At 32.6% G+C, this 18,586-nt stretch overlaps 1 protein-coding gene across 3 annotated transcripts; it reads right to left on the reverse strand.

The window, feature by feature from the left end:
- Positions 1–13: 13 nt before the first annotated feature.
- Positions 14–18,267, reverse strand: LOC116775629 (BAG domain-containing protein Samui). 3 transcript variants are annotated; one of them, XM_032668560.2, is made up of 3 exons: positions 18,118–18,267; positions 2,324–2,468; positions 14–2,130 (listed from the first exon to the last, which is right to left on the reverse strand). In XM_032668560.2, exons 1-3 carry the CDS (start codon positions 18,136–18,138, stop codon positions 317–319), a joined length of 1,980 nt encoding a protein of 659 aa, XP_032524451.2. In that variant the 5' UTR covers positions 18,139–18,267; the 3' UTR covers positions 14–316. The 3 variants fall into 3 exon arrangements, with proteins under 3 accessions (XP_032524451.2, XP_032524460.2, XP_032524443.2); XM_032668569.2 differs by lacking the exon at positions 18,118–18,267 and adding an exon at positions 10,666–10,794; XM_032668552.2 differs by lacking the exon at positions 18,118–18,267 and adding an exon at positions 6,849–7,014.
- Positions 18,268–18,586: the final 319 nt, after the last annotated feature.

Consider the following 18,586-nt stretch of genomic DNA (forward strand, 5'->3'; position numbering starts at 1 on the left):
AAAAAACCTTCAGTTCGTAGATTCATATATTTTATTAAGAGAACTGTTATCAGTAACGATAAACAATAAATTAATTAAATATTTGGATTTAAAGTTAAGGGAAAACGTTGTAAATCCTAGAGGACGAAATCAGCATACCTAATGCATTGTTTTATTAAAAAAAAAAACAAAATGTACAAACATAAATAATATATGTGGCAACACCAGTGTTAAATAGCACAAGGCACAAAGAACATGAACATGACAGGCCGGTGTAGGCCTCGTGCGGCGGCGCTAACCGTGTATCTACAAACAATTCACTAATGCAAACTAAATTTTATTGACTAGCGACAGCGTCCACTTCCATTTCTTGAGAGTTAGCCTTGTCTGAATCACCCTTCGAGTCAATGTGCATTGTTTCTACGTTCTCTTTGTTTTCTTCACTTTTAACAACATTTTCTTTAGCGTCCTTTTCTATATTTTCGACATTTTCTTTTAATTCCTCGGCCTGTTTCTCTTCTTTCTCACTCTCCGCATCTTTTTTCTGTTCTAACACTTCTTCGTTTTTCTTTTCTTTATTCTCTTTACTTTTGTCGCGTTTCTTTACAGTTTTCTTAGGGGAAGTTTTCTTCGCGTTTTCAGTGTGAACTGGTTCTGGTTTCTTTGTATTCGCTTGCTCTTTAGGTTCTTCGGGTCGCGTATCGGCTGCTTGTGGTTGTTCCTCAGCTTCCTTTACCTTCTCAGGTTGCACCTCTTCTTTGTTGTCCTCTAAAGGTTTTTGTTCTATTTTAATCTCTTCCTCGTTATGTACTTGTGCTTCTGGAGCAGGTGCTGGGGGTTCCGTTTGAGGCTCTGCTATCGCTTCTTCTTTGGTTGTTTCTTTCATTTCGACATCACCATTTTGAACATTTGGTTTTTCAGGATTATTCATTTCAACATCTTGAGGTTGCGCGGCAGCTTTAGCAGCGGCAGCATTGCTCTCGGCCTTCGCTTCGAGGACAGCTATGCATTTCTGTATACATTTGATCGCCTCTTTCCTAGCCAGCCTTATGTTTTCTTTTCCTTCTGTTTCAATATTATCTAATTTGATTAGATTCCTAGTTAACATCTCGTCTAGGAATAGGTATTGTTTGTCGTTTTTGGCCCCTTTAAAGTTTTCCACTTCTGTCATTAGGTTCAAGACGTCAGTTTGAATACTGAGAATCTGGGAAATGGGGTCATTGGCTGGATGAGCTTGTTGGGGAGGCGGTTGTGTTTGGTTGCACTGGGGAGGTGGTTGATTTTCTTTACAGGGAGGGGGAGCCTGTGGTGAAGTGGCGCGTTGCTGAGATGGTGTCGCCTTCTGTTGAGGAGCCTGCCTCTGCTGCGGAGATGGTTTTTGTTGTTGCCTGGACGGAGTTTCAGTTTTGGGAGAAGTCTGCTCCTGATAATTCTGTGGTTTCGGTGACTGGGATCTCTGGGGCGAGGCGCCGCGGGCGAATGCAGACTGAGGGTACATCTTCTGTTTCGAGAACGGTTGAGCAGATTGTCTAAAGAAAGGTCTGTCAAAGCTCTTTGCGAATGGGAACCCTACGGGTCCATCATCTGCAAAATAATTTTCTCTATCGATATGCGGCTGTGGGGGTGGCACGTATGCAGGCTTTGTATCAGCGAAATGAGTCCCATGATCTACAGTTTTATTTATTACTGGTTCATCCCTACCCTCTACATATATTGGTATGTGTCTAACATTAGAGGACTGCTCAGACTGTGAATGATGTTGATCCTGTTGATTTTGACCGCTCATCTTGTGGCTATTCTGATTTACAGTGCGATGATCGGGAGGTGCTGACATTGACCTCTGATTCCTCTCGTCTGCATCAACTACACTGGGATCAGTCGCACTCTTCTGTCCTAGATCGACAGTATTTCTTAAACCGTACTGTGGCAAGGGAACCTGTTCCTCTTTTGGAGATCCTACGTCTTGTTCAGTCTGTGTGGCCGCTGTCTGTTGCGACGGTGATTGGGGCTGATGAGTTTGTGGTTCTGGCTGAAACTGCTCGTCTCTAGAACCAAATCTTCTGTTCCAATGTGAAGGGAAGTGTTCTCTAAACTCTGGCGGTATATCGTCAAACGGGAATCTGTCAAATCCACCGAAGCCGTCGGCTGTATCTGCAAGAACGAAACGTTTTTTTACAACACCTGTAACATCATATAACCATGATATTAGTGATGTTAAATTGTGCTAACTAAATGTTTTTAAATTATTATGGAAGTTAATAAAAAACAAAAGCAGAACAAAGATGTTAACATAAATTTCTCTTAGTGCATTTATAATAAAAACAAGTTTATATAAGTTTCGTACCATCAATGCCGTCCTGACTAGACGGTCTTCGTTTCCTGGCCCACGTGGCCGGCCGCTGTCTCAGGCGCGCCGCTATATCCGGATGCCGGGACGCGAGCTCGCTCCACGCTCCGCTGCCTTCCTCCTCATCAAACGGAAAACCGCGCTGTGGAAATCACGTACCACGTTTAGTAACACTGGATTGACTACATTTGTAAGCTTTAAAAAAAACATTTTTTTTATATTACCACATCATTTCTACACTTTCAGTTTGCACAGTGTGTTTTCGATGATCATAATACGCTAACGTGACAAAACACGTCTGTATGTTAATATACTTATTATCCGTTTGTCGAGGAAGTAAAAATATATACAAGAGATTAATTTGGACGCCGCACTCCGTTTGGGGCATGGTGAGTTTACATATATAGCGTTTTAATGTCAATTAATGGTATTGATGCCGTTGTGTATATTAAGTGATATTTGCGTCGTGACGGTGACTCCATATACAGAAAGAGGTTAAAGCGGGACCTCATTACCGTCGACTACTGCATTACGCTTCCAAACTAGTTTCCTCGCGTCTGTACGTTGATATCTTAATCGTATTAAGTTTTTCTTTTTGGTTGTATCATAACTCAAGCATTATCTTAACGTCGACAGCGTCGAAGTTAATTGATGCCGATACATTACGATTTACGACTCCGCAATCCATAGTCAACCTACTTAAGTACATACTGGACATCCTCTGTGAGGAAGTCTCGTATTTATAAATTACAACCATATATGCGTTATAAAGCCGATGGGCAGATCGATAAAAAGATTAATGTTATTGCAATTTACATAATAAAGGTTACTTTATACATTTTTATTTCATCGTACGCTCGATGAAGTGCACCCATCCTTCTTCCTAATTAATACTACATTACTTATTTTTCATGTCACGACAGACTCAACACGACATCTCCGAGGCTTTTGACGATAATTTATTTATTCATTATGTATTTATAGTTACAACGAAATTCTCCGAAGAGAACAACAGGTCTGAGGCCAAAGGTTAGTCGGTGTAATATTCAATAAAGCCGTGTAATGAAATAAAAAACTTCATTAAAATAAATTGTGTACCATCTTGTTTGGTCAAAGGTAGAGCGTGAAGACGTTTATGAACAAATTAAAATGTAAAAAAATCTTAAATCACTGCTCTAGTTCAACATCATATCGAGTCACTGAAGACATCATCAGCTTGATGCGACGGTTCTATTTTAAATCACATTTATAGAACATAACAAATAATAACTATTAATAATGATCGGTTTGCAGCTTGCTCTATATTAACATACATACATACGTATCACTGTATTTGGACATGTTAATCTCATGTACACAATGCGGTTCACATGTTCGAGTCGTTTGTATATGTTATTTAAAGATTTCAATACAGACGAAATGTATTGTCTGTTGAATGATACAGAAAGGGAAATCGCGATATCTGAGAATCCAGTTAGTGTTTAACGGGGTTTTTTATTTATCAATTTGACAACCAATTAATTAATGGTATTATTCTTTATTTTAAAATATATGAGTTATTTGAATTAATCTTAAAAATTATCAACCAGATATGTTAAATAGTAAAGAATACTATATAAATAAGTACAGTTTATATAATTGGTCATAGGTAAAATATATTAGTGATTTCTCGAATAAACCGTAACAAACAAACAAATGAAAATATTTGTAATGATAGGAATTACGAAATCCGCATACCGTTTACGACATACGATGCATCGTAATGTCTCGAACTTTGAAACATTAAAAAGCGCTCAGACAGCGAGAAAGACCATTATTTAATATTTAGCGATAATTGATGACATCACCGCGTAGGTGATGAAGACACATCACATGAGATCTCCTGTGGACATAACAACATGTAGAAGAACCACTTTATTGCAGATACATATATATATTATATAACGTTCAAATCTTCAAATTGGAACTTTCAGATTAATTTCTCAATATTTGGTTGCTATTATACATTTCAAGATTCCTCCAAGTATTCGTCCACTCTATGTAGGATGAACAAAATTTTTTTTTTCACTCACAAAAATATATTAAACATACTTTTTACTCATTAAATTTTCACATAAAATAAACAAATATTTTAAAATATCATCTCGTTTTCTTTGGTTACTGCATTTGACGAACTACTTTTAATGACATAAGAATATACTTACAGAGAACTAAAATATGAATACCACTTTACGAGAGGTCATTGACCTACCGAACATCAGAAGGTGGAGCGCGAACTTTAACAACACGATTGAGATTTAATAAAATACACAACATAAGAAAAAAAATAGATCAAGTGCACGAGAATGAAAGAAACATACAAAATTTGTCACCACACATAAATAAACCGGTAATCAAGGCTTTTTATAAATAATTGTAAAAGGAACCAAACGTCGGAAATATATTCGCTGTATACATATTTAATATTACATACACATTATAAATTAGTTATGTCGTTACCATAAGCAGGCAACGAGATTGATTCAATTAAATAAATAAATAAATGAATAAATATAGAAATAAATAAATAATGGTCTAATAAAAATAATGTCTATAAGTCGTCCGGCCATGTATGGCGTAAAGAACACACATCCGGCCGTTATGATTATATAAAGGATTGAACAAATTAGTCGATTTTCATATTATAGCGTGTGGGTAGCGGGTGGCGGGTGGTGAGGGGTGGCGGGGCGAGGGGCGAGACCTGACGCATTATTGTAACACCGGCCCAAGTCGATCTGCCATCTAATGTATAAACCGAACGTGACATCACCCCGGCTATACATAATGTTTACCTAAAACGAGGATTTACAAGAGAAAATATTTACAACAGCATACATAACAAGCTTGATGCTTCACTGTTGTGTGATTCCAGCCGTCGAGTTATGATTTTATACGATTGATGTTAAACGACATTTAAAAAAAAAGCATCAGTACCAACAACATGAAACGTAATTTAAAATTTAAATAATAGACATTCAGACAGTTGACATTGAGGGTGATATGAAGGTAAAAAAAAAACATTAAGGAAACGTTATTTGAAAGTCGATTTATATTTCGATCTACAATTCAAGACTATACAATATATCTGAGAGGAATCTCATCACTTTTATTATAATATGCATATTGCGGGCGGCCATTATATTAACATATTTCAAACTAAGTCCAGAACAGTGTACCGACCGAGGTGTATTCGTATTTATTTTAACCATCTGGTGTAAGAGTAATTTAATAACAAACTCGGCGCCTTCCTATATTAGCCGCATTTAGTACGGCGCTTGTGTGAAATTACACAGACTCGGAATTATCAGAGACAGACCCGGTCTATATGTGAAATTATGATTCAAAAAGCTATTAACTTGTGGCTCCGGAGCCGAGTTCGACTTATCTTATCTCAAAGCTTTGAATGCTCGATGTTTACATTTCGTGAATATGGTATTCTTAAAGAAACGAATCCATTTGTCGTTTCTCTTTACAACATCGAGTTAAAAATTACTTTTTAATATATTTTTGCAAGCAAAATGTCACTAGTACATGTTTTAATATTATTAAGTGTTTTCAATTAATTATTTTTTTACCTTTAACTTTTAACATCGATTCACTTTCTTATAGAAAAAGGTATTATATAAGTATTATAAAGGAATGTCATGAGCACTCCAACTTCTTTCACTCGAAAATCGCAAGATGACACTTTCTAGTGTCGAAAGCGGCAAAACAAATCTAGATAACATAGGCTTAACCTGGTAACAAAGAGTTCTATTTTTAAATTTTACTGTAAATAAAAAAATAACTTTCATATTGTCATACGGCCTCGTTAACAAAGGCCACATTGGTACAGTATTTATTGAAGAGCCCACGTCTATAAATGGCGTTACGATAACAGCTGCCCGCGCACCTTTGACTCACGGCTCACGACTCGTATACCGACTTTTTGTTTACAATACACATGGTTTTTCAAAATTTTCAATACGATTTATAAAAACAAAGACTGTATAAAACAAAAATCGACCAGAAAAGAAAAAATAATATAATAAGAAATTAAAAAAAAAAAAACAGAAATGATAATGTCCGAGTTAAATTTTTGTTTTGCAATTTCAAATTACGCGTTTCCGTTGAAATCTAACAATGTATTAAAAAAGTACAAAATTGTCTTTACTTGGTCCTGTAATATTTTAAACAATTTAAACAATATTTTTAAAACATAATACGGAATTAAGTTATGTTAATAGCATCTCGATCGGTTGATACATAATGAAATAATTAATGACAATATTTCATGCAAGGATAAGGTTAACGATTCCACAAATGACTGTGTTTGTACGGAACATGACGCACCGATTATTTATTAATTTTTAATTAATTTTGATATATTATCGAATGCAACAAACTGTATTCAAATTCATAATATAGATATTATCTTTCGATTTCTTTTTCTAAATTAAAAAAAAATAGATATATGAAATTCACATAACCTAACCTTACCTACCTCATAACGATATTCGGGCGGCTTATCCAAAACTACGGGTGACTCCATGATTTAGATTTTATAAACACTGGAATCTATCACAGATATACACAACACCACGGTATAATACTGATAGCGAACGAAAAATACAATCTTGTCTCTCACGTGTTTCAATAACAACTGAGCTTGGTAGAAAGCGTTCGGCTGTATTTATACAGAGCCGGGGACTCGGACTCTCGAAACGTCTAGATGGTTCGAGAAAAGCGTTGGTTGTATTACAAATACACTGCTGTAGCGGCGACGTATATTGCACACTATACACGGCTGACAAAATAAATTTATAAAATCCATTTACCGTATAAAACCATCAGTGTATTATGTTTTGTCTCGGAGCGGTATAGGTAGATGGAGCGATATTTTGTCTTGGACTGTTCGAGAAGATATTTATTTTATATATGTACACTCATTTATACATTGTATAAAAAAAAAATTTATATTCATACATTAATTAAAAATATTCTAAAAGCAAAATATAAAAAGCTATACTAGTAGTATTTCAAAATTTACGTATCAAGTCTACTGACTGACATAGAAACTGTATTAATTGACGTATCAACAAAAGATAAACAACGATTCAATCGAAAAAATTCTCCATAAGGAATCATGTTCAGATATATTTTAGTAAAATACCATAAAATCTCTCATTTAAATACATCATATTTTCTGTTCTGTTAAGAATTACGTATGCAAGTGTCTCTTGACAAAGCGTGACTAAAACTGTTAATATACTAGTATACACATTTATATGTAGCCTGATTAATTTTCAGATGATGTGGGTGATGTCTTTCAGGAGTCCTCGTTGTTCGTGTGTTCATCGGCGAAAACGAAATAATACGCAAAACATGACTATTTTCAAATGAAAACAATTTTACATAATATATATCTTTGAACATTTTACGTAAGCACCCTACCTACCTCAATTCTAAACAACATCAACGAAATATGTATACAGAAAATTTGTTACTCCATAGAATATTTGTTATAATTTGTTGATAATATATGAAAAGATAAATAAAAAAAATATATCATCAAGGAATGCGACATCTAGATTACAGCCTAGTTTCAATCACTGTCCACAAATTATAAATGACAATAAAGAATTGAATCGTACGTTTGTAACAGAATGTAATGAAAGATTGATCGTACAACTAAAAATAATGCTATCAAAGACGCGGAAGTCGTCCCGAGTTACTGTATCGGTCTGACATATGAAGGAGGCGACTTCATTGTATTTCAATGATATTGTCCACATTTTAGAAACGACTTAACTTTACATGCATTCATAATTATCATATCCGATAGAGTGTGAAAGTTAAAACAAACTCACCGCGTATGATAATTAAATATTAACAGAGTGCTAGATTGGAAAGTATTTATAGCCTTGATATGGAGGTATGCATTTTAACGGAACGACGAATAATGTTTTGTGTAGACCGAGAGACTCAACTAGGATTTGGAGACATGCCATCCAAATAACAGTTGAATCAATTTGATAATTTTTAAAAAAATTAACACAGATTTTAATGGGTTAATGTCTGACAATTTTGGCACAACGATGAAGATGAATTTCACGTTTTTATCGAAATATTAGTATTCCTATTCGAATGGTTTCATTTGGTTTTGTCTTCATGTCTAGATCTATTTAATAATTAGTTATTTAATATCAATTTATCAAAGAATGTAACATAAAAAAAGTGCTTAAGGAAAATCAATAATCAATAAATTACAGGTTAAAGATTTAAACGAATATATTGCATTTCAAAATAACATAAAGAACAGGAAATTGGACGAGTCCAAACGTTGCACTTTCCGCATCATTAGACCGAGTGCGAGAGAATGGAATGATATCATACAATTGAACATAAATATTGAAAAAGATTTGTATGAAAATTGAATCAAACCTCCCCACTATTAAATTATGTTTTTGACACACAACCGAACCGTAGTATATAATAACAATACAAACTCAAATACACAATACGCAATGAAAAAATCATCGACAAAAAAAAAGACTATTAGAAACTGCAACTTCCGTAGTATTTCTGGTAAACAGTTGTAGCTCTATATTCCAGAACTTGCAGGTTAGACTCCAGCTGGAGCAATGTAATTTTCATTCAATGTTTTCTTCATCGATTTCAATTCAACGTTATCTTCGCAATACTCTTAACATTCAATCGTTAGTGTGATAAGATGCAAGCAGCACAGCTGGCAGAGTTTGGCATCCATCGATGGTGAACGATAGGTCATCGACCTATTCGGAATTTCCTCGAGGGGCGTATCAGATTATGGTATAATAAATTTCAATTGCATATAATTTATCGAACCGTTTTATTAAATTTCATAACTCGTTTAGCATAAACACTGTCAGAATTCGATTGACATTTTGTTATACAATTTTAATTGATATGTCTTTATGAGGACTTCCGTTTTGTTGGATAGAGATGATATTTTTAAACCATGTAATATTTTCAAAATCCTCTATTTTTGATCACAAAATTTTTCTACTACTGGCACGTTTTTTTTAATATGAAAAGAATAAAATACTTATTAGTCTCTAATTTTCGTATTCTCTGAGCAGATTTATGTTGGGAGCTTCATTTTATCATATGGGTGTTAGTTGCACAACATAAGAGTGTTTATTAATGAAATGAAGGGTCTCGTAAGAAGAATAAAAAGTCACATAGTGAATGATGAGCACTAAATATATAAAACTATCATATTTCTATCCAATCTACTTATTAAGAAAATTAGGAGAAATGACATAGAAATAAAAGGACAAGAGAAAAATCATGGGGGCTAAAGCTAATTTTGATGATTAAAACTGTCATGACAATTAAAACTATTAGAAAAATGACATCATTCAGCATTTTTCTTTTCTTTGGAAAGAGTATACACACAAAGACGATCCAACAATATATTTAGAGAATTTATGAAAGTCATCAAAAACACTTTTGACTAGATAAAAATCTTTATCTTAAACTACCACTGAATATTTTTTGTAGAACTACTTTTAAGCAAAACCTGCGTGAAAATTTCATAATCTAGTGGAATCGGTATAGTAGAATAGTGCATCGAGTAAAAAATTTGGTAACAAAATCAAATATAATAATATATGTGTTTAAAAGTAGTTAAAATCATGACCGCAAATAGTTCAGGGCTAATCGCTATATTATGGAACAAGCAAACTGGGGCAAATGTAGGAGAATAACATGTAGGAGGCGAGGCGTCTACGAAATATTATTGAGACATTTATATTACAAGTATAGAAAACTAGCCGAATTATAAAATATTACGTAACATATTGCATGAAGATGTAATTTTTATATCATAGGTCAACCACACCAAAAAAAATTTCATTGATCGAGGACCAATGTCCTGTAAATACGTGAATTTTAATTTCTTAAAATACTTTTGTACTACTCTGAGGCAGTTTCCTACGTTAACGGAGAACAAAGAAAAAAAAAATTAATAGTAATATATATTTTTTAACATTATTTAAGTGGGTCATCAAAAGTAGGTTAACATTGTTTTGTATGCAATTGTTACAATAATACGAATAAAGCAATGAACACAAGTATGACAACACGCATATTATTTAAAAGCAATAATTTAGTACAAGGGTACCAAACTAATAAAAAAACGCGTCACAGAAAAAAATTACTACATTAAAACTTGCATGTAACAAATGAAATTATTTTATGACGCAAACAATCAGTTGGCAACACTGTGCACCAATACCGATGTCTGACATTACCCTAACAAGTTTAATTTTACTCACGTTCCTCTTCATTGCACTCTATATCACCCCTCGGTCCGGTGTTTGTTCGTTGAATTATAATATTAAATATATGTATATAATATAATTTTTCTAATAAAGCCCCTCCAGCACCGTTCACTCGAACAACTGTGAGCGTTTGCATTCAAGGTGGGTGGGTGAGGCGTCACCCAGAAATAGAACTTTTGGAATAACTCTACATATACAAATTATATCACAGTCGTCATAGTAGACGATACGAAGATCACGGACGGACATTCCGCTTAGTAATTAGTTTCGACTACGAAATTATACATTGCATATTAATTCTTAATGATTAAACATTTCCAATGAGATGAATTAAAGGCTAAATGATAATTCTCTGAATAAGTATACTTCATGGATATATTTTATACAGTCGATATATTAATATTAATGCATTGTTTGTATGTCAGTATGGAACACGTTACACGTGCAGTCTCTCCTTCGACAAGTGCAGTAAGAGGAGGGTCCTTGAAACCCACCGACGTGAATCATCACCACCCACGCGCTACCGACATTTTGTACGAAACCCTACTTGTTGTTGCAACGGTACAGCGCAATTTGTTACAGGGCTGATACACACCACGACCATGGTTGCTTTAGAAACTAATTCTAGGGCAGCAATCAGTATATTTGTATCGTGAAATAAAATACGACTTATGATTTAGGTATATCCAAAGTGACAGCCCTATCCTAATATGATTATATTGGTATGAAGGAATTAACAAGTAATATCCGTTTTATTGCGCGGCACAAATGACATTATATTAGGTGTAAAATAAACAATTTGGAAATAATTGTTTTGTTTTATAATAAGTCGATGATATTTATTAAATAAAATTGAGAAACATATCACGTGGAAGGTACTAATACTAATATAATGTACGTCACATTTAACGTGACTTTTAACGAGCGAACGCGATTCTAGGTAAAGAACATAAATAGTTTTATTTGTTGCCATATTAAAAAAAATTACAACATAAATGAATAGTTGATAAAAAAAAAAGATTTAGAAAGATCTATACAAATTTCCGTCTGATATGATATTGTACCAATATTATGCTCGGCTCCATTTCCATGTTAAAAACCAAAGACCCGGTTCATAGATTTTTAAAGACATTGTAAAAATTATTGAAATTCGTAATGCGGATTAATACTTACATTACAATATGCATGTATAAATCATAAATATATTTTTCACAACACATGCATGGTAATTTAAACTAATCTTTTCGGATTTAACTTAACGTTTTTCATCTCGTCCGCCCCGTGCCCGTGGTCACGGTTGCTGCAAAGTTGATACAATGGATCTTACCCTTATATATGTTTTATAATCAACGCTCTTGTTTGATGTATTTTCCCTAAGTTTAATATTGAAAATGGTTAATATTTGATTTGTACTGGGAATAATTAAAGTTGAAAATAAGGTAGATCAAAAATATGTTTCTATTATTTCTAGATAGTGTAGGTTTAAGGGACGGGATCTTAAATAAAATCATTATATGTAAACACGTCTATCATACATCGAAAACGATTCAGCCTTTCTGATAACATGGTCTAACGACATGATGGACGACAAAAAGGTTAGAATATTCTTATACTTTGTAACCACATACAATTGACAAGATCATTGATCTGAAATCACAAACGGACAACTCAACTTTAGTTACGATATGCAAATAAAAAAGACGTTTCACAATGAAAACCTTATCACACAGAAACATAATATTTGAAGAGATAATTGTTCTTCATATCAATATATGTGAGTGAAAAGTTTCACTATGCTATATACTATCTATATATCCTACGGCTTTTTTCGCGATCTCAAAGTTATTTCAACATCGTATATGTGAAACATACACCCATTTATGCTTATCACATATTTTAGCATTCATAATACAGAGAAGGCTGTAGATGTGATTATTAAAAAAAAACTATTTTGTGTTGTTGGCATGGAATGCGAGAGAGGCTCGAGGCTAATGGGGCTGAGGGGCTTTAGTTGGAATTCGGTTGGTATTAAGAATAAAAAAAATATGAGTAAAAAAGTTTCCCATTACGGAGATCAGATTACATGATCTTAAACAGTGTCTCAGAAAGAGTAATAACGGCCGTGGTTTAGAACATTTTCAGGTTTAATTATCAAAGGGAACCCTTAACATAATAATTAGATTTAAGATTTTCGCGAGTATTCATTTAAATAATAGTAACATTTTCGGATTATTTTATTATTTTTAAAACTATATACTCCCGATGTTTCGCTTATTTTGCAGCAACAGTGATCACGGGCAGAGGAGATGAAAAAAGCTAAATAACCGAAACGTCGCGTCGGGAGTATATAGTTTGAAAATTAATAAAATAAGGAGTAGTAATCCGAAAATATTGGTTTCATTTAAGAGAAATCTCAAGGTTCGGGAAACATAAGTGGCAATTATCGGAGTAAGAAAGTCCGTTCATCAGGATTCTGTCATAACAATCAGAACTAAGATCATCGTGTTCAGAACATCTTTGTATGACCTTTGTCCACAGATCTAGGACCACAACTTTGAATTCAAATCAGGTAAACTCTTCACACCATAATAGTAATTTATGAGGTGATTTATGTGAAAGCAATATAATCTTTCAGATCTATTTCCTGTTTTGTGGCGAAGCGTATCGTCAAAGAAACAGGTACGCGACAGTAATTAAAATTGGTACCAATGACTCACAATGCCAAATGAGATATCTGATAGATGTAAAGACTGAGTAGGTTATTTACACACCATCATTTGTAGATTTTAAATAACTGTGAGCTATGATAAACTATGAGTTTCATATTCGTCAAATAGATACATTGCAAGTAAGAAATGAATTTTGAGCTCACAAAAAAAAAATACTTACAAATATCAATAACTCACGTTTAGTGTGCAGCGGTTTTTTGGTTCTTAAGCACCAAAACCTTTAGTAACAGCAATAGAGCGCTTTAATCTATTAAGATTCAAAAAATATGGGGACATTTTTTAATGCTCCAGCTATTTAAGAATTATTTGAGTCCAATTTTCGATTTAACTCGAAAAAATATATATCAAAACGGATCGAACAAAATCAGCTTCCAGGCACAGAGACTGTACTCAAAAAAATTTGAAACCTGGGCAAACTATCAAATGACATATCAGTTTGCATGACATGCATGATTGAGCACGATCTACATCGAGCATAGTAACGACCCATACATATATATGTATAAGGCCTGATGATGCGTGCAATGCCGGCGTTAACAAACGTAATATATGCTACAACTTTTAATTAAAACTTCTTTAAGGATAAATAGGATATATGGTATAAGTAATATTTTATACGAGATAATGGCTCGGACATACCAAAGCCTCGGCACATATAATTTTAAGTCATTGTACAATTAGATGGATATTGTGAAGGAAACAATTCTTAAAGGTTTTTTTTTATGTTTATACACGTTACTAGGACTTGTTTCAACAAACACGAAGCCGAGTGTCCTAGCTGATATTTTGAAATACTAGTTTTTCAATACTGCTTCGTTCACATTCCAATATGAAAAATTATTTTGGTAATTTATAAACATTCTCCATTCTCCTATTAAAATCGATTATACATTTCCATAATCACCTCATATCAATTCAAAAAATAGATACACATACAAAAAAAAATATATGTATAGTGTATACACCTGATATGCAAATATGATAGCACTTGAAGAAACGTATTTACTTTAGCTAAAAGATCAGACACTTCAATTTTATTTATATAGTTAGTTGATTTAGACATGAACAGATATGTTTTATTGAATCTCAGAATACACAATCTTCATACATAGCATTAGATTACGTTTACGGTTCATGTACGCCAAACTGACAACTCCCCGTATGTTTTTCGACGATGTGAAAACTAGTATTGAGAGTATTTTAACGTTCTTTTATCACATTTGTAATGAATGTACCAACGTGAAAAATGTTCAGCCATTACAAACCGTTAGAACGATACGTTTAACCTGAAGGAATGATCATTATTTTAATTTTTATAATGTTCGATAAACACAATTTGACCTTTACAATTGTTATCTATACACTGCAATATCGTAGTATAATGTTACTTGAATAATCTATGTTATATTAATATATTAAATACAAGTTAAGCGTTTTGACCAAAAGCCATCATATTATGCGACCACTTTACTGAACACTTCATAGTAATATACTATTGTAATATAATTTTCTAACTACGACAACACTCCTAATCACTGGCATGTCCGTTTAATTACGAAGGCATTGAAAATATCATGCCAAGAGCCACTTTTATATGACCCGTTTCAAATCAATTAGACCATAGTCATGAAGTACCTAAATAATTATGTGAAGAACAGCCGATACAGACGTGCGACGATATCACCTGGTTTAATACGAAAGTATTGATATATTTGCAATGAAAAAATATTTTTATTATAAAATCTAACAAAGCTGATACTGTATATGAAATATGAATAAATAACAGCTACATAAAAAGTCAATATATATATGTTATATGTTTAAAAAATTTCAAATTATAAATGAAAAACTATTAACGCTAATTAAGGAATACATTAGGTACGTGTGATTGGTTTATATAAGTTTGTTATCGACATGTGCCGACAGTCGGAGGCGGGGTCACGTGGCCGACTGGCCGTGTTCGTGAAATCACGAACGTGACGACAGATTATAATTATAATACACATACAATATGTTGGGTAAACGATTTTGTGTTAATGGCCGATCCGCTGTTATCAGTAACTACGAGTTTATAGCAAATTTATACTATTTATATGTACAAAAAAAAAGTTTTCAGTTCAATAAAATTTAAAGCCCTACTTAGAATATTCTTAAGTTTCTTCGCTAACTGATCAAAAATTTAAAAGGAGAAAAATTTAAGTCCTCAGCGACGTTTTTTTTTTACACATGTTATTAGTGTATCTACTTTACCTTTTTAGTGTGATTCAAATTTCTTAACATTTTTCGCGCCGTATATACCCATCTCCACAATAAATACTATATATATAAAAATTGCTCTGTTTCATGACCTTCACTTTCTATAGTACATTATTCTAACATTAAAACTCATTAAAAACTTGTTACGTTACGAATGTACTGTCTATGGAGTTCAGATTCCTCCCAACGAGTTACCTTGTTTCGAATATTTTAATTCTTTTTTTTTTATATACAGATTAAATAATATCCCAATGAGAATATGTTACTGAAAAACGTTATATTGCATACCACCGATTCAAGGCATGAATAGGTAATTAAAAATACGGGCTAGTCTATATTACTAGCCATGCCATCAAATATATATATGTATATATATACATATTGTATATTAGGATGTGTATACACATTTCAAGCTTTTTCCTTTCGATATATTTTCACAACACGACATATTTTTTTATAATTAGGCAAGATAGAAAATCGAGGTTAATTACATATGCTTCTCGCGTTTTAACGCTGGCAGACGCAATAAAAATTTATAAAAAAAAAATACGTACTTAATGAATCCGAACTCGTGAATTTTATAGTTATATAAACTTTTAAATACATTTGGTGTTAGTTCTCCATTATAGACGTGGTGTGTTCGAAGAATATACAGATAATTAATTTGAAAGTTAAGATGATACCATATACACAGATTATAAAATATAAAAAAAAAACTACGGCTCGGGAAAAATCCAAGGCGATCAATAAGTCTCGAGTACAATGGAAGCGACACTTGTCATTCATGATATATATATATATTGCAATGCTTCAGTAAAATATCCTCGAATGTTGCTATTATATATGGAGTGGACATAAATAACAAAAGACATACGCACATTGAAACAAGGAGATAAAATAAATTTAAGGTTTTTCTCGCTTTTTATAAAAATAATATCGTCCATAAATAGTTTCTTAAAATGTCATGTGTATAAATAAGAATATTCAGGTAAATATTAACATTGATTAATCAAATTTATTAATATCCAAAGTACCTTGTTTAGTATAATTGTGGCAATTAATTTTTGCCAGCATTTTGAGTTTAATGAAATAAAAAAAAATTACAGCTCATGTTTACTAAAACTCGTTAGGATCAGTACATCTTTGATTCCATATAAGGAAATCAGAAGGATTTTTTTACTTCAGATGTGAAAATTTTATAATTAGGATAAATTACGTAATCTATAACAAAAATTATAACAATCATATACAAAATAGAAGTGCATACTATATTAGTACAATCAAAGTCATCACAAGTCATACAAGTGGTCACATTACATATTTCCTCAACAATTCAGTATCTATTAAAACTTATTTTTCATTAATCAGACTTCACATTAAAATATCTAATGCTTCGTACGAGACATGTTCGGTCAAATCGAACAATCTGTGTAATGGTTGCCATCATTTACTTGATGATTGTACTTTAACAAACAATATGTTCTGGAATCCAAATGACACAATCACTTTTGTACAATTATTCTTAGAAAAACGTTAGCCAAGGTCGCATTATTACAAAGTTTAATCATAACAAGTGTACATAAGAACGCATAATACACATTTTTGTGTCGCTGATGAATACATAGACATGACTTCAAATTATCATAAGCAAAAAATGTATTGTATTTTAGTTGAAACTGGCTTCAATAATTAATACTAGATTTTTTTTAAAATTTTAACTTTTCATTTTATTTGCCAGTTTATTCTATTAAAAATCAGACGTTCAGTTGAGTAAAGCTATCAGTATGTAGATAATAAATAAACAGTAAATTTTTTTTTTTGGATTAATAAAAAATATTCTCATAATTTCAGAGAGATAATTATCTTTTGAAGCAACACACAATTTCTTTAAGTCTTAGGAGATTGTAAAATAAATTTACATTCAATGTTAATCATATAATTTCAGTCACAAAGAAATACTCCACATCTTCTGGGAATACAAATATAACATAAATAATAAGTACTTGTCATAGTAAAGAACTATATTTGGCATTCATATAATAGTAATAATTTTACAAACTAACCTCACAAGCAGGCAGTTAGAAGGCACTCAGGATCGACTTGTGTTATTCGCAGGCATCAACTCTCCTGTGAAAAACCATATTGTTGCAATACCATCAAAAATTCCCACATTAGTTTATAGGTATTATTTTCCCAGCATTATTATTTATTGTAGTCAAGAATACTATACTTGGACCACAGCCAATTGCACTAAGCGATAAAGCGCGTAAAATTAAAAATCATCGGTGCAAAAATGGTGTAAAAAGACACTGATGCGCGGGATTAGTAAATAAATATGGGATGAAGGCCAAAAGTTATTGCATAATACCTGCACAAGAAGGTGTTAAAACATGCTTGAATATATCATGTTCAAAGCGCAGTAAATTAATAATAAATATCATATAACATTGATAGTACTCACAAAACTTCGTCGAAGGGGCATTTCACACACTTCACGATTAAAAACACTCCTAAAACACTAATGTGTAAATTAAAATATAATCCACTAATATCACTTCAGCACTCCAGCACCATTTATAAATAATGTCCATCGGTCTAACTCGCCGTGTTGGGCAGAAATTTTGACATGAAGTTCTCTTTTCTAGAACAATCATGCACATGTTCCATTACACGTAATAGAATAAGTCTATAATGTTGGTATCTTAAAATGTAATTTTCAAAAAAAATTTTTTTTAATTAAAGTTAAATTTAAAACAGTCAAAAAGTATATTTTGAACTCTTCACGCCTGGGTATAACCATTAATTGGTAAAAATACAAATATAAGTATTAAGAATGTCAAAACTTTGTTTACTCAATGAAGTAGGAATTTTATCTTGTTTAAATACAGGATTAACAGTGTTATAGAAAAAATATACATATATGATATAAC

This window comes from Danaus plexippus, chromosome 8 (assembly GCF_018135715.1).
Source record: "Danaus plexippus chromosome 8, MEX_DaPlex, whole genome shotgun sequence".
Classification (NCBI taxonomy): domain Eukaryota; kingdom Metazoa; phylum Arthropoda; class Insecta; order Lepidoptera; family Nymphalidae; genus Danaus; species Danaus plexippus.

Coding starts and splice junctions, on each gene's coding strand:
- LOC116775629 (XM_032668552.2), bottom strand. CDS start 6,896: ATGGAGTCACCCGTAGTTTTGGATAAGCCGCCCGAATATCGTTATGAG. Junction 2,469..6,848: donor CGCCCGAATATCGTTATGAG/GTAGGTAAGGTT, acceptor TGATTTCCACAG/CGCGGTTTTCCGTTTGATGA. Junction 2,131..2,323: donor TAGTCAGGACGGCATTGATG/GTACGAAACTTA, acceptor TCGTTCTTGCAG/ATACAGCCGACGGCTTCGGT.